General features: G+C 47.3%; 1 protein-coding gene across 1 annotated transcript in view; it reads left to right on the top strand.

Moving 5' to 3' along the window:
• Window positions 1-1,077: 1,077 nt before the first annotated feature.
• The window catches only part of MAP3K15 (mitogen-activated protein kinase kinase kinase 15), a 119,990-nt gene continuing 103,464 nt past the window's right edge, over window positions 1,078-17,603 (top strand). Inside the window, exon 1 of the mRNA XM_032389613.1 lies at window positions 1,078-1,435. Within this exon, the coding sequence (XP_032245504.1) occupies window positions 1,078-1,435 (358 nt within the window). The remainder of the gene's footprint in view (window positions 1,436-17,603) is intronic.

Below are 17,603 nucleotides of genomic sequence, written 5' to 3'. Positions count from 1 at the left end.
AAAGATTTTATTTGAGAGCGAGAGAGATCACACAAGTGGGGGGTAGGGGCAGAGGGAGAGAGAGAAGCAGGCTTCCCGCAGAGCAGGGAGCCTGAGGTGGGGCTCCAATCCAGGACCCTGAGATCATGACCTGAGCTGAAGGTAGGTGCTTAACCTACTGACCCACCCAGGCCCCCACGTCCCATCTTTTAAATAAAAGTACTACCTGCAGTGGTAATACTACATTTTAATATTGGAGCCTAAAATTGTGAGGCGGGTAAGATCCAGAGTAAAGATCCGTTTGGGTTCACAGCATTTTATAGGTCGGGCAGGCATCCTGCTTGGAGCCTATTTTCCTGGCATACAAAATTTGTTGCTGGTTCTTTCTGGTGCTTTGTCAAGGTCACGGTGAAAGTCAGGACGAGCAGCCTCCAGACCTGGGCTCAGGAGGGCCATGCTCTTGGACACTAGGGACAAAGAGTACAAAATCAGAGGCGATTTATTTATCTTTTAATTAATTTATTTATCAACATCAGAGGCGTTTGAAATAAGCATCTTCTCCCCTCAATTCTGAGTTAAAACTACCTCTGTATTTAGTTTGAAATTGAATATTTACCTCCAAACCAGCGCTTTGAAAGAGTCTCTACTCTGCTTGAAAAGCTTCGAATTGTTTTGAAGGAAAAAGCCGGGACTCCTCAAGTTGGTCAGTCTGGAGGGACGGCAACAACAAAAACCTGAAATCGGCGCATCCGCCCTCCTCAGGCGCTGCCGGGGGGAGGCGGCAGGGGGCGCCCTGCCAGCTCCTGCCCCGCCGCCCTTCCCAGACCTCCCCCCGCCCTTCGCTCGCCCTGACGTCCCCAGCTCCCGCCTCTCTCGCTCCCCAGCCTTCAAAGGGCGCTCGGGGGCTGCGGGGCTGCGGCTTGCGTCTGCGGCCGCGGGGCCCTGCCTTCACCTGCCCGCCGCGGGGCCACCGGCGCGCGCTGGCTCCCGCAGCTCCCCGCCCGCGCCCCGGGAACAGGTGCCGGCACTGCTTGTGGCCCGCAGCCGCCCGCCGCTCGTGCGGAGGTGGGACCCGGGAAGGGCTCGCAGGGCGGCCACATGGAGAGCGGCGGCGGGACTCCCCCGGCTGGGGCGCTCGGGGCGGCGGCCGAGTCACCACCGTGCCCGCTGCCACCGGGAGCCGAGGGCGCGGCGGGGCCGGCGGAGCCCGACGTGGCGGCCGAGGGCGCGGGGAGCGGGAGCGGGGCCGAGGACGGGGGCGGGCCGCGGCGGGCTCTGCGGGCAGTGTATGTGCACAGCGAGAGCCCGCAGGGCGGCGCGGCCGGCGGCCAGGAGGCGGGGGCGCGCCAGTGTCTGCTGCGGGCCTGCGAGGCCGAGGGCGCCCAGTTCATCTCCGTGCCCTTCGGGGAGCTCGACTTCGGGGAGACGGCTGTGCTCGACGCCTTCTACGACGCAGGTGAGGCGGATGCCCCCTTCACCCGCACTCCACGCCACCCCACCCTGTCCGCTTTCCTGACCCTGGCCCACGCCACGGCCCCGGCCCCTCCCCCTCCCCAGCCTAGCCTCCCGTGCCTCTCCCCACCGGCCCGCCCTGCCTTTCCGCGAGGGCAGAGTAAGTGGCATTGTACCTTTTTACAGATAAGAAAACGGACGCCGCTGGCATTTAAGCTCGTTATTTTTCGATCCCCTCAAACAGCAGTTGACCCAAGAAACAGCCCGTAACCCAGATGATGCGGAGCCCTCCTCCCCACCCAGATTTTACTTCCTCACTCCGGCCCTGTCCCTTACAGCAGTGAACGGGCCCCAACCCTAGCTACACATTAGAATCACCTGGGGAACTTTTAAAACTCATGTCCAGATTGTATCCCAGACGAATGATCCCACAATCTGAGGCCCCACGAGTTTTTAATGCTTTCCCAGATGATTTCATTTTGCAGCCCAGAGTGGGAATCCCTGTGCTACAATGGAGTGCGGATCTACGTGTAGGGGGAGGTGCTCTTAGAAATGCCCCAGTGTTCTTTCCAGTAGTTTAATTCCTGCCCCAAACACACTTAGACGGTGGGGCTGTGCTCTACCACCAGTGTGACAGATCTATTTTATCCCGTAATGCAGAAGCATTGGGGGGGGGGGGGTTCCGGGTGTCTTTCCTTGCTGGAATGGGATACTAGATACTCCAAGCTCACTGTGATAAGCTTGTGGTAAGAATCCAGTCTTAAAATCAATACTTTTTGGTTGGCAAGTTTCTCCAGGTGTGGAATGGATTGCTGCTTGGATGTTTTTCCTTACCAAATCTTTGGAATCTATGTGACAAGCCGCTGGCGCTTGGGTGACATTAATAAGCCTTGTACGTGGGACGGTAATTACCTGGTTTGTGCCTTGCTTTCTCCATTGGTCAAGAGGTGGTAACAGTGCCCACCCGAAGCCTAAAAGCATGTGAGAAGGTACAGGGGGAGTTTGAGACCCTGGCCACCCGACGCGGAAGCAGTAAACTAGGTGTATTGTTCTCCATTCTCAGAGGCAACAGGGATCTGTTTTCTGCAGAGCAAATGCTCCCCACCTGGAAGGGGGCGGGGTGTCAGGCTTGTTCAAATAAAGTGGCAGCTGAGCCCGTTGAAAACACTCTTGACGTTTCTGACCACTCAGAGTGTACTCCTCAGTGCTACATCTTTTTAGAAAAGTTCCTCGGGAGCCCACTTCACCCAGAACCACTCGGTTTTCTTGACCTCTATTCATCCTCCTCTGAAATTAGGGTTTGAAAAGACTCTTCTCTGAAAGGTGAAATGTCCCTTGCTGTGCTGCACAATTGTAGCCTCTTGCCTGCTGGTGCCAACTCTGAAGACGGGGGTGCCACGGCTTTACTCGGGGGTGTGTGTGTGTGTGTCTGTGTGTGTGTGTGTGTAACAAGCCTTCATCTACTAACCGGACCCCTTCTGCTTCGGTGTGAAAGTCCGGTCAGAAATCTTGGGCTTTCGATCCCAGAGCTACACAACGGGCACCTCACCTTTTCTTGCCCTGGGCCCAGATTGCCTAGAATTTTCCGCATCGTGTACCTCCTTTGGTTGACCTTGGCTTGGGCTTGACTAAATCATTTCTCGGTACATCATTATAACTAATAAATTCTTTGCATGGGTTTGACCGAAGACATATGCAAGTCCAATAGTGGGTTTATGGACTAAACAGAGAGCCCCCCCCCCCCAACCTCTCCTGATCTCTACCACTCACGGACTTTGGGCATCTCCACCCAAACAAAACAGAACAGTGGCAACACAAACCGCACAGAAAACCAAATCTGTCACTTTGGCTTCTTTGTACAAGTTCTAAAAGCACGCTGTCCAACACGGTGGCCCCTAGCCACAGGGGGCAGTTCACGAGGAAGTCAGTTTAAATGCAATAAGTCAGTCCGTTATTGTCACCAGCTGTATTTCAAGGGCTCAGCAGGCACAGCGAAGAGAGCATGCTCTTCCTCACAGAAGGTCCCACTGGACTGTGCTGTTCTAGAAAACTGTGGGCGAGAGGACCGAATGAGCTGTCCCCAAAGGTATTTTAGGGAGCCTGGTAGTTGTGAAGTGTACTTCCGGTCTCTTGTACTCCTAGCAAGGCAAAGCTGGCTGGAGTGTGTTTTCCCCCGCCTTGTACAGTTTTCCGTGGTCCTGTGTGGGTCTGGAGGAGAGGTTCGGGGTCGCCGGTGCCTGGGTGACTCGGTGGGGGTGCAAGAGCCGCCGGCGGGCCCTCAGCTCGAGCGAGGACCGGTGACGCTGGTGAAAGAACACGGCCACGAGCACTTGAAAAGGAAATCGAAAATATTTGTAACCTAAAATCTGCCATTTAAACATCTTTATGCATTTCATTGGCATTAAGTACATTCACACTCTTGTGCAACCAACACCACCATCCCGCTGCAGAACTTTTTCATCAGCCCAAACAAAAATTCCGTGCCTCTTCAACAGTAACTTGTTACTCCTCCCTCCCCTTAGCCCCTGATAACCACTGTTCTACTTTCTGTCTCCTTGAATTTGCCTGTTCCAGAAATTTCATATAACTGGGATCATGCAGTCTTTGTCTTTTTGTGTCTGGCTTATTTCGATTAACACAATGTCCTCGAGGTTCATTCGCGCTGTGGCTCGTAGCGGAGTGTCCTTGAAGGCTAATGAATACGCCAGTGTTCGCCCTCGCATCTGCAGATGGGGCATTTGGGTCGTTTCCACCTTCAGGCTATTGTAGATAACGTCGTAATGACCATGGGTGTCTGAATACCTGCTCAAGTCTCTGCTTTCACTTTCTGGGGTATATGCCCACCTAGGGAATTGCTGCGTCATATGGTAATTTCATGTTTAATTTTTTTTGAGGGAGATCTTGTTCGCTTTTAGCAGAGGTCCCTGTGTGCCTTTGGTCTGCAGAAGGACTAGCTTTTGTTTTACTTTTTAAGCATCTGTCCTCCGTCTTCAAAGATGAGAGTCTGGGGGTACCTGGGTGGCTCAGTCGTTAGGCGTCTGCCTTCGGCTTGGGTCATGATCCCGGGGTCCTGGGATCGAGCCCGGCGTCGGGCTCCCTGCTCGGTGGGAAGCCTGCCTCTCCCTCTCCCACTCCCCCTGCTTTTGTTCCCTCTCTCGCTGTCTCTCTCTCTCTCAAATAAATAAAATCTTTAAAAAAAAAAAAAAAAAAGAGAGTCTGGAATTCAGTAGAACTGTTAAATTCAGTGAGGGTCAATCCCTTGGTTACTTCTAGTGCTTGGAAAACAAGACAGGTCTTCTCTTTTTTTTTTTTTTTTTTCTTGAAGAAACCGCTTCTTCTGGATATGCCTTGATTCCTTTTGTTTAAATGCCCATGTATCTACTTGAACAGAATTCATAGTCATGACTTGCGATCACTTACTGCATGTGCGGAGTGTATGTACACGCACCAGCCTGTTCTGCTTCCCGAGTGCGTGCTGTGTGTGTCTCTCTCGGAGCTCGGTGCCTGGGAACACAGCAAAAACCGAGACTTCCTGCGGGAAGGAAATCTGTGTAACTCTGGCTCGTGCTTTCCCACACATTCTGAGATGGTATCAAATCTTAAACGGAGGTCTGGTGCAGTAGAATACAACACCGTTATCTCCAAGGAACGCACCATATCATTGATGCCCGTTTACTCTCCAGTTGGTTGGGCGGTTAGTGACCAATCTAAGTTAGAGCCTCCAGCTGCGTGCTAATTCATGGCCTTCTTGCCTTAGCTAGTAACGGGTCCAATGACAAGAACCGCCCCTTTGATCAAGCCTTGTCCCTACCTGCCCTGGGGCGCAAGTTGTCTGTCTGTCGCTGTTGGGTGTGGCTCTGCCTAACTTTGCTCCTCTCTGAACCTCCTTTAGATGCCACTTTCCTGACCCTGGGGCCCTGCTTCTGAGGTCTTTTTCTTCAGTTATGTTCATGGTGATTTTACAGGTGGCGAGCTATTGCCGCCTACCGTAGGAAATCCTTGCATTTCCTGAACATCCATTCAAAAGACCAAGGCCAGGGCTTTAGTCTCCAGATGAGCTCTTTGGCTTTGCTCTATCCTGAGGACACCCGTTTGCTGGCTGGCTCATACAGAGTCATTTGGAGGATGCAAAGTGTGGCAGAGATTGCTGGCTTACCAGAGATTTACGCTCCTAGTGTGGCTGGACAGTGGGGACTACATTTTCCAGCACCCTTTGAGTCTCAGTGGGAGGTATAACTAGTTCTGGCCAATGAAATGGAAGGACGGGTGGTGTCTGTCGCTTCTGGGCCGAGGTGTTAGCATATCTAGTAGTCCTTCCCATACTCTGTCACCCTTTTCCATGGCCCCCAGTGTAGACGATGGCGGTGGCACAAGATGGAAGGCACCTGGATCCCTGAACCACTCTTCGGAGGGTAGCTATTGAAGCAGGAATGTTCACTTAGGGGTTTGCATAAGCAAGAGAGAAGCTTTTATTTGGTCAGGCTACTAAGATTGGGGGGTGGGGGGTTGTTACTGTGGTAAGAGTATAACTTCCCGTCGCTCTGGAAAATGCATAACTTGGGTCATGAAAATCTAGCACAAATGCTAGAAAGTTGTCTGCAAGGCATGCCTTTCCAAGAGGAGGTCAGGCCACGAATCCCCTCCTGTCCTGGATCCTCCCTGTTTATAATCTCCGCCGACCGTGGTGCCCGCGCCGTGGGGCTGGGCGTGAGGAAGGCAGGATTGAGACGCTGGCTCCCCTGGGTTCATACCAGCATTGGAAGAACACATTCTAGCTTCTATTTGGTTTCACTGGTTTTGGAGGCTAGGTTATTTTTTTCCTTTTGTATCAAATAATACTATAGTGATTCTGTTAGTTTTTAAGCTGGCGGTAATATCGGGCTTTCTGCCAAAATAGGATATGTCATGGTTTAAAGTACGGCCAGCTCTAGTCCCTTTTGCTGCCCTTTCCATGGGTTATGTCTAGCTTCTCCATCTGTGATGTTACTTGTGAATTTTTTTTAAAGGTTTTATTTCTTGAGAGAGCGAGCACGAGCTGGGGGAAAGGGAGAGGGACAGGCAGACTCGCCACTGAGCGGAGAGCCTGACGCAGGGCTCGATCCCAGGACCCTAAGATCATGACCTGAGCCGAAAGTCAGCCGCTTAACTGACTGAGCCCCCCAGGCGCCCCATACCTGTGGATTCTTCATCAGCTTGATGTGTCGTGTGGCAAAGACAGTGCCTTGCGAGCATCCATATCTTCTCCCACAGTTCCAAATCTCCCTTGCAGTTAGCGTGGGTCGTTGTGATTAGTGCTGGCCTGTGAAATGTGAGCAACATCAAGCATCACTCTGAAGGTGACTGAGACATGAGTGCGCCACCTCCATCTCTCTTTGCCTCTCTCGTGGCTTACTCGAAGGTCATGTGTTCAACATGGTAGTTAAGCCCCTGAAACTCCTGCGACAGCGTAGCCTAGCTTACCCTGACTAATAAAGCTTGCAGTGCATTCTGCTGGAAACGCCTAAATGCAGCTCTCCACTTTTGTGGACTCAATCCTCAGGTGCACTGGCTTCTGCTCAAGAGAGAGCCTTATACATGCCTTAAGACGGCTCGTAATTGGGTGCATACTCTCCCCGTCGCTCTGGAAAATGCATAAAGTTCTAAGGAAGACAGGCCTGTGGGATGTGTGGGTTTGACAGTCGTAGAAGCTGCACTTTGTGCGGCATCTAGACGTGGTCAGGAGATGGGCCAAATCTATTTCCAGCAGAATGTAAGGGCAATAGTTAGACATTGTCTTCTGTTAAAAAACTAAACGTGGATGAGCAAAATCGGCAACCTGGGAGTCAGTCTTGACCCCACCCTCTCAGTCATTGCCAAATCCAGCCTATTGCTTCCAAAATGGTTCTCAGATCTGCTTGACTTCGCTCTATGTGCCCCTCCTCCCTGGTCCAGGACTTCTCTCCTCTCATCCGCGTTGTGGCCAACAGGCAACAGCTTCGTCACTGGTCTCTTAAGGTTGGGTCAGTCTTGGTGTGTTCCCCTCCGTGTCCTCTGCTTTGACACCACTGTAGCCCGCAGTCTTGCTCTGCCCAAAACCTCCTCCGCCTTCACATCTCCGTTCTTCCAGGGAGCCTTCACAGACTCCTCACCTGCTCTCTGCCGGCTTCGATCACACCGAGGTTTTCATTCCTAGCGAGTAACACAGTTGTGATTAAATAATTACTGATGGTTAACTTTTCAACGGCAGGGAGCCAGATGCGGTTTTCTTTGCTACTCTTGGAGTGATTCCTAGGAATATCTGTCCAGTTCCTTTTTAGAATAACTCTCAGTGGACGCAGATGACACTTGGTTTCTCCTGTTGAGATGAAGCAAAACTTGTTCGGTACCCTCCGCAGGAAATCAGAATGGGGTTTCCTGTAGAAACCATGTTGAAAATGGCGGCCAGGCATAGATATAGTCCAGTTGTGATTTTTTATTAGGAAAGAGGAGACATCCTGACGACACATTTCTGGATCTGGACCTTTCTCCTCAGTGGTACATCTCAAATAGAACAGACGAGAACAGCTCACACTGGAGACCCTGGAATGGAAACAGTGGTTTGAACTGTGTTCTGAGAATACTGGTTCTTTTTATTTGTCCACACTTTCTACGATGTATATTTTTCACAATGGGATTTTATTTTAAACAAGTGCAGTGGGAGAATAAAGATGACGTTATAACTGAGAAGCCTCCTCTCTCCCTGCTGGAGCCAACGGTGTGGCTTGCTCAGGCCACAGTGACTTTCCTTGCGGGGACAAGACCGCGTGAGCCCCTGGCTGGACCTCAGCTGTCCTCTGCTGGACCTGGCTGCGGGCTTGCCCATGGGGGCCGTTCCCAGAGCCTCCTTCCTTTCTAGCTGCTGTTACTGCTACTGACTCCTCATTGAACCTGGAACTTGACTCAATTCTTAGTCATGTGGGCTGAGTGAAAGAAGCATTGCACCTGCAGCATTTCCTCACAGCTTTGCTGTGTGAGCCTTGAGTGCATCGAGGGTAGATAAACCCTCGGGGGCTGGCCTGCTGCATTGCTGGCTGGCTGTTGTCACTGGGGCAGAATGGGTTAGGGGTTCCCAGCAGCCAACTTAAAAACCAGACTTTTAGAATGCAAGCCATAAACTATTGTTGAAAGCCTCTGTGTACCAGGCTTTGGGATAGGAGCTGTTTAAATCCTGGTCAAATAACATCAGTGGGGGAGGGGTGATTTCATGCAAAGCCAGCTGGAAAACTTCTTGTCCCCCCCCACCCCAATACCTTCCCAGCTTTCAGGCTGTTGGGTGTGGCAGGGCTTGGCCAAAATGCCTGGCAGTTGCTGGGGCTTGGTTGGTAGTCGGGGGTGCAGCGCAGGAAGGAGCTGAGCTGCGGACTGCGGCAGGAAGCAGCGTTCACCAGAGAATCAGGGTCAGCCTGGGGGCAGAGTTGGACAGAGGTGGAAGCGGGAAAGGAGTAGGCGCTTTAGATGTAGATGAATTTTTTCTTAAATTCTTATTGTGGAAAATTTCAAGCATGGACATTACGCAGCTTCAACAGTGAGTATCATTGTGCCATATTGATTTCTTTACCGCTACCTACTCCCTGCCCCACACTTGATTATTACAGTCTTAAGCATTTTTAACCTACAGTGTGTATACATTGAAATGTACACATCTCCGCTGCACAATGTGAGAAATGACTAAACCTGCGTAAACAGACCCTATCACAATAGAAGTTCCATCTGTCCAGAAAGTTCCCTCATGTCTCCTCTTGCTCATTCCCCTCTCCACTCCCATTCCTGGCCCCAGAGAGTGCCTGAGAGGCCATCACCACCAGTTAGATTTGCCTTTGCTAGAGTTTTGTGTAAATGGGCTCATACAGTGTGCACTCTCCAGGGTCTAACTTCCTTCGCTCGGCATGATGTTTTTGAGATTCACCCATATCGTGCCGTATATCTGTAGTTTGCTCCTTGTTCGTGCAGAGTACTGTTGGATTGCATGGATATACGCAGTTGGTTTAGTTATTCTCCTGTTGAAGGACATGTGGGTGGTTCCCAGTTTGGGCTATTACAAGTGAAATTGCTATGAACATTTGTATATAGGTCTTTTTTGTGGGCAAATGTTTTCATTCCTCGAGTCAATAACCAGCAGTGGAATGGCTGGATCAAAGGGTAGGTGTATGTTAAACTGTATAAGGAAACTCCAAACCTTTTCCCCAAGTGGTTGTACTATTTTATATTCTTGGCACCGAGGCACAAGAGTTCTGGTGGCTTCGCATCCTCACCGACATTTTGTATTATTGAGCTTTTCGACTTTGGCCTTGTTAGTGGGGGTGTAGTGGTTTCTCATTAAGGTTTTAATTCACCTTTCCTTGATGATTAATGATGTTGAGCACCTTTTCAGGTGCTTTTTGCCATGCACATACATTCCTTTGTGAGGTGTCTGTTGAGACCATTTGCCCATTTAATTGGGTTGTCCTCTTATTATTGAATTACAGGAGTTCTTTATATATTCTGGATTCAAGTGCTTTGTCTGAAGTATATGTTGTGAGCATTTGCTCCCAGACTGTGGCTTGCTTATTCATCTCCTTGGGACTTGTGATGAACAGAGAACTTTCATTCTGATGAAGTCTCCTCGAGGTTATTTTTCTGTTAAGGTTACCTTCTGTGTCCTCTCTGAGAAGTCTTGCCTCCCTCCAGGTTGTGGTTGTACACAGACTCTCGTGTTCTTCTGAACACTTGACTGTTGGAGTTTTTACACTGAGGTCTGTGATTGATCACATACGCAGTTGGACGCAGGTGACTTATGATGAAGCACGCCTGACACCTTGTCTCAAACACCTGAGAGAAGCATCTCGCCCCGGATGAGTGTTCCAGGCACTCAGAGTCCGGTTGCCAGAACCACAGCTGCCTGCCTGGCACCTCACCATCCAGGAAAGTGTAGGAAGTGCAGGTTATCCTTCGGGCCGATGGCCTTTCTGCCTTCTGGGGTACAGACCACCAAAACACATCCATGATGAGGCTTGACCAGCATGGGTTCCGTCATTGTGTCCCACTGCCCTGGGTGACACAAGTGGCAGAGGGGGAAAAAAACCCTGGCTTTGGAGATCTGGTTTCCAGGTTTGCCCTGTCCTTTATTGGTTGTGTGACCCAGGATAAGCTTACTTAACATCTCTGAGCCTCATTAAAAAAAAATCTCTAGAGATTGACGCATAGTGCCCTGAACTTGGTAAGTGCTCAGCAATGTCAGGTGGTAGGGTCACATTATCCTCCCGCAGTCGGGTCAGACAATTTTTTTTCCCCAAAGTTTGGAGGTTGGAGATTTAACCCTAGCTCCATTCCTGGTCCTGTGCTGAAGAATGGAAGTGAGAAAAAGGTACAAACCCCTGCTTTGAGATGCTCTTGATTTTTTTTCTTTCTCTCGAGGTACAGAATACATACAGAAAAGGGCACGATCTTAAGTGTATGCTCTATGAGCTTTCACAAGCTCTACATGCTGTGTAACTGTGCACTTGGATCAGAAAAGGGAGTGCCAGTCGCACTCCAGAGAGTGCTGGCTTCTGGTTTCCGGCCTGGCTGAGAGCAACAACTGTCTGATGTCTCAGCATAGGTTTGCTTTGCCTGTTGGTGTACTTTTTTTTCTTTTTTAAGTTTTTTTAATTCCAATATACTTAACATAGTCAGGTGTAGAATATAGTGATTCAGGTGTAGAATATAGTGAGTCAATCCCATAGATCACCCGGTGCTCATCAGGACAAGCGTGCTCCTTCATCCCCATCACCTGTTTCCCCCATTCCCCCCACCTCCCCTCTGGTGACCAGCAGTGTGTTAAGAGTCTGTTTCTTGGTTTGCCTCTCTCTCTTTTTATAAATGGAATAATACAATTTCCTTTTGTTGTCTCTGGCCCCTTTCACTGACCATTATGTTTGTGGAATTCCTCTCTGTTGTTAATACAGCAATAATTTGTTCGTTTTCATTTCTATGCAGTATTTCATTGTAAGCATACACCACAGTTTGTTTTCTGTTGTTGAACATTTGAGTAGTTCAAAAGTAGGAACGGTGCTGCTGCTAAGAATATTCTACTTTTTCAAAAACCAGACCAAGCCCCCGAGAACACAGCTCCGTTGGGATGGCATTCTCCCCCGCGGTGGCGCTTCGTCCCGATCTGGAACCGTGCGGCCGTCGCCGTTGCACCCAGCAAAGAAGCCGGTGCCCGTTCGCAGTCCTTCCCCGTTCCAACCACCTAGCCCTGGCCCCGGGCAACCATTACTCTCCTTTCTGTCTCTCTAGATGGCCTTATTCATGTCAGCGGCCTGATGTAACCTGTCTTTGGGGGGTGGCAGGAAATTCTGCTGGACGGATATACCACGTTTTTATCCATCTGTGGATGGATTTTGGGGTGGTTTCTAATTTTGAAGAACACTGCAACTTTTTGTGTAGACATTTGCTTGCCTTTCTCTTGAGTAGGTGCCTAGCCTAGGAGTGGGATTTCTAGATCCTGTGGTAGCTCTCTGTTTAAGCTTCTTTAAAAAAAATTGTATTCTGATTAAAAAACAGCTTATACAAAATCTCTCAGCCATTTCCAAATGAGCCGTTCAGTAGCATTCAGTACATTTCACTTTGTTGTGCAACCAATCTCCAGAACTTGTCCATCTTAAAAAACTGAAATTCTCCACCCATTGAACAACTCCCAGTTTTCCTCTCCCCTCAGCCCCTGGCAGCCACCATTGTGCTTTCTGTTTCTATGATTTGACTACCGGACATACTTCATGTCAGTGGAATCATACAGTATTTATTTTTTTGTGACTGGCTTATTTCATTTAATGTCCTCGATGTTCATCCATGTTGCGGCATGTGTCCGAATTCCCTTGCTTTTTAAGGTTGAACAATCCATTGTAGGGATATACCATATTTTGTTTAACTGTTTATCCATCAATGGACACTTGGGTTGCATCCACCTTATATTTAACCTTTTGAGGAACCGCTTTCCAAAAGGCTGTTGTCCAAAGCAGCTACACATTTTACATTCCCACCAGCAGCGTATGAGCATTCCAGGCACACCAAATCCTCATCACACTGGTTCTTGTCTGTTTATGGTAGCTGTCCTAGTGGGTTTAAAGTGGTAGCTCGTGTGGTTTTGATTCACATTGCCCTGGTGACGAAGGATGTGGACTGTCTTTTCATGTGTTTTTTGGCCATTTGTATATCTTCTTTGGAGAAATATCTGTGTGAATCCTTTGCCCGTTTTTTTAGTTATTTGTCCTCTTACTATTGAGTTGTAAAAATTCTTTATATGACCTGGAGACGGATCCCTCGTCATACATGATCAGCACATTTTCTCTGCCATTCTGTGATCTATCTTTGAACTTCCTTGATGCTGTCTCTAATGCACAAATTTTAATTTTGATGAAGTCCAATTTATTTCTTTTATCCCATCTACACTGTTTCCCCTAATTTTTTTTTTAGTTTCTTATTTATCCTTATAGTACTTCTTTATTTCCGTTGTCAGCACACTGCAATCTGCAAGCCGGCCACCTTCATTTTGTAAATAAAGTTATATTGGAACACATCCATCCATCTCTGTAATGGCAGAGACTGTGTAGCTCACAAAGCCAAAAATATTTATCTGGTCCTTTATGGAAAAAGTGTGACCACTTGTGCTATGTAAATAAAAGCACATATGAATGTGCATTCTTATTCTCCCTTTCTTATTTAAAAGGTACGAGACAAATATACTGTTGTGCATCTTGCATTTTTCCATTAACAGTTGAGCCTGGACAATTTTCCAAATCAGAATATGGGAATCTTCCTTTTTCTTTTTTATAGCTGGATAGTACTTCATTGGGTGGATGTATCTTGTTTATTTTACCAATCCCTTCTTAAAGGATACTTAGAATATATATCTATATTATTATATATATCTATAGATATATAGATATATATATTATTTTTGGCTACTAAGCTGCAGTGAATAATTTTGTGTAGATTCTATGTAATATGTATATAGGTTTGTTTGTTCATTAGGTATCCCAGAGTGACATTTGTGTATTGAAGAACAAATGCACCTATAATTTTGTAGCTAGTCTCATATTCCTATCTGTGGGTTATACCATTTTGTACCTTGTCTTTCTTTATGGCCAAACTGGTTGCCAATCTTTTGACTCTTGGTAATCTGATAGTTGAGAGATGGTATCTTAGTTTGAGCTTGTATTTCCCTTATTCTGCATGTAGTTGGGCATATTCCCCCCCCCCTTTTTTTTTTCCTGAGAGCTGTTTATTCATGATCCTTCCCTGCGCTTTTCACCTATTGGTTTATGGGCCTTTGGAAGAGGGCCTTAATTTCTAGATGTTTCTATGTTTGAGCATAAAGTCTTTGTTTTCTCTCTGTTGTTCGGATTGGATCATTTCTACTGAGCAGTCTTTAATTTCACTGACCCCTCTGTCATGTCCATTCTTCTTGTGAGCCATTCTGGTGAGTTTTCTATTTTGGTTATTATATTATTCATTCCTAAGATTTCCATTTGGTTCTTCTTTTTATTTGTTGAGACTTTTTTTTCCCATTCTTTTCAGAAGTGTCTGCCCTTACTTTTCGGAGGACTTTTATAATAATTGCTTTAAAGTCATTGCCAGGTAGTTCTGATGTCTGTGTCCTCTTGTTATCGGAGTCCATTGATTGTCTTTTCCCATGTGAGTTGAAACGTTCCTGCATCTTTGAAGTGATCCAAGTGATTTTGGATTGTACCCTGGATCTTTTGAAATCCTCTGATGAGATTCTAGGCCTTGCATATGTCCTATGGAGTCTGTTGGTATTTTTGCCTTAATGGGTGGTCAGCCTGGTTGGTTTAGGCTGCCAAGTTCAGTTTCAGTTGTGGTGCCCTTTGTGATTTCAAAGCCTTTTCAGTGCTGCTGGGCTTTGTACTTTGTGATTTACTGGGACTCCCCTTTTCGGTCCTGTGGCCAGAAGACCGGGGCTTTAGTTAATCTACTCTGCCTCACACTTCCCACAACTGCCCATGTTTGAGGCCAGGAATTCAGAGAGAGAAAAAAGCGGTGGGGATTCACCACCACCCTCCTTGGGACCACAGCTCCACCAGTTAGAGCAGAAGATTCCACTGTCTCAGAGGTCCAGGTGCCTGTAGGCACCACTGCCCTGACGGTCTCACCTGATATTGCTGTGGGATCATAGGGGTCCTGGATGTGCAAGGGAAGAGAGAAAAGAGAAAAGTGGACAACTGCCTTCACTCTCAGCATTTGGAGGCCCCTTTGCTGCTTTCTGAGCCAGAAGTAGAGGGCCTCTCCTGGTGCTCTCTGCATCGACACCCAGCACCCATTTTTGGGGTTTCAGGCTGCCTTCAGTCCGAGCTAAGGGAGACTGGAGGGGAAACGGGGAACTTGATTTTGGTTTGGTGGTACTTTGGAATTGGGTCTTCTCCAATCTGCTTGCTTCCTTTTCATATTCTTAAATAGCTATTCGATCCATTCTGCCTAGTTTTTATGGATGTGTTCAGGGAGAGACAGACTGGAATGTCTATTCCATCTGACTGAGAACCAGAACTTAAACTTGGACCATTACATTTTGAGATGTTTTGTCATGAAGCATTAGTAACCAGAATATAATATCTCTGCACCTTACTGATCAACTTACCACAAGCAAAAATATCCTCAAGGCCAGCTGTATTGTATCAGGCCAGTTCTGTCCATACCAGATGCTCTGTATGATTGTTAAAAGTTGGGAGCAAAAGTGGAATACATGAAACACAAGGCAATGGAAATGGTCGATATCATAAAGGCTCTTGATTGGTCTCCAGAGTAGTCCTCCAGTTATTTTGGTTGTGAGCCGGGAGCCAAGACCATTTTGATGTCTAGAATGACCCTTGGATGGTCATTGGATCTCACAAGGCTGACGTTGTAAGACTTGTTGGTTGGGTTTACTAAAAAAAGATATCCTCTTTCCTGAGAATGAGAATCCTGCATTCAAAAGACTCGACCTTGTTAAGTAATTTTCATAAAGTCTGTGGCTAGCGAGGCATGCTTGATGGAAACCAGGAACTCTGGACATTGATACCTAGGAAAAAGGGTACTGGTACATGGGAGAAAAAGAGGAAATTAGGTGGGGTAAGGACGAAGAAAAATGGCCCTGTATCCAGCAGTGAATTCCCACTGTCATCACCAAATGAACTCTGTGCCCCTCCGCAGGCTGTGGGGCGGACCTCACTCAGGAAGCTTTGAGCACAGAATGGGTGAAATCAGTGGTCCGGCCAGAAGTCCTGGCACCTAGAGTTGATCTTGAAGGAACAGCTGATTTCATTAAGTAAAAGGGGGGTGTTATTGTTGAAGTGGATGTAAAAGCCACAGGTCCTCTTGTGTTGACTGGCGGTCATTTTAATGAGACAATCAGAGAACAAATTAAGGAAGGCAGCGCTGTTTCCTACAATTGTGTCACTCTGACAGAAAAGCTCAGCGGTACCCCTTCACAGTTGGCGCTGTGTGGTCCCAGTACCTCAAGCTCTCCTCGTCTCTGAAATCGCACACCTCTTGAAGGTGATGTATGCCACAGACCTTGTAGAAGAGAGAGTCGTTATCTGCTGGTCAGAAAAGGCTTTTAAGAACTATGTCTCCAAAAACTTTGCCGAAGAAAGTTAGGTCAAAGCAGATCTCTTTATAAAAGGGTGGAAGGAAGCTGAAGAGAACATTCAGGTGGTGAAGATGAAAATATTGAGGTGGTATATTTCGGGGCTGCCAGAGAACCCCGAGTTGGAGCTGTGACGGGCACCGTCATGGATGATGGTGCCAATACTGAGAGCACTTAAAGTGATGAACGCACCCTGGCGTGCAGTGTTCTTGTCCTTGTTAGCTGAAAGAGCAACATGAACATGTGCAAGCTAAGTGACTTAAGGCATGCTACGTTTTATGTGGCAAATGTTTCATTGTGAGTGCTCTAAAATTAAGCTCAGTGTGTCCATTCACCTCAGATCATAGTTTGCTTATATTTCGCATATGTCTTTGAAAAAAACTGGTAGTGGACACATCTCAATCACACTTACAAAGGTATACACATTTTATTTTTTGGTCGTTCTTAAAAAAGATCCTGGAAAGCCAAAGATAGGGGGCCAGGTATAGGTTCCCGATGTCCCCGCTCTCCTGCCCCCTGCCTTCCCCGTTGCAACGTGATACTTCAAGCACCTGGCCCCCAGCCCCTGTCGATGTATTTGGTAAGGATTTGTTGACTTCCTGACACTGAATTGGTAGGTTGTCTCCTCCTTATGGGATTGGAAAATTGGATTTAAAGTAGAAGTAGAAGGTGCTTCCTGTCTAGTAAATTTGGACTCTGCTGTTTTTAGGTAGCTTTTGGATAACTAATGTTGTCTAAGTCCAATCAGATTTTTTAAAATGTCTTTGGCAGTAAAGTTATTCTAAAATCTAGTTCATTTAGATACAACCAATCTTACCTTCGTTATTTCAGATTGCCTGGAATATATTTAAAGACTGGCATGAGCCAGTACAATCACAGAATTACTATTTGGTAAATCATTTACCATTATATCATTTTGTTGATGAATGCTTTGCTTTGGAAATCAGATGCTTTTAAACCACGCTAGAAAATTACAGTTTTACTTACTACTTATAAAACATTGCACAAAAAGAATGTTTAAGTGTTCAAAGGTTTTTAATGAACTAAAATCCTATGTATCATTCATCTTGGTTTCATATTAGCATTCTTAAATTGTTTGAAGGGCACTTTGTTTTTAAATTCAGACACTTTCCTGCTAAGAGTAGATTTTAAGGGGAGCCTTGGCTGGTTCCAAGTCCCTGTTGTGCTATCACTTCTTAAGGGTTGTTAAACCAAGACGGGTAAGGTGCATATATGTCCCCATCAAGAAGGATGGTTTATCGTATGCAGACTTTTCCCCAGAAGCTGACCTGTGTCCTTAGAAACTGAAAGCTAATGGTTGCTCGAGCATGGGCTGCATTTGCAAATGAAAATCTGCCTTTTACCTCTTTTTTTTTTTTTTTTTTTTTTAAAGATTTTATTTATTTATTTGACAGAGAGACACAGCGAGAGAGGGAACACCAGCAGAGGGAGTGGGAGAGGGAGAAGCAGGCTTCCCGCAGAGCAGGGAGCCCGATGCGGGGCTCGATCCCAGGACTCTGGGATCATGACCTGAGCCAAAGGCAGACGCTTAACG

This window comes from Phoca vitulina, unplaced genomic scaffold (genome assembly GCF_004348235.1).
Source record: "Phoca vitulina isolate PV1807 unplaced genomic scaffold, GSC_HSeal_1.0 scaffold55, whole genome shotgun sequence".
Classification (NCBI taxonomy): domain Eukaryota; kingdom Metazoa; phylum Chordata; class Mammalia; order Carnivora; family Phocidae; genus Phoca; species Phoca vitulina.
The sequence above is the reverse complement of the archived record's forward strand: the minus strand, read 5'-3'. Positions and strand labels throughout refer to the sequence as shown.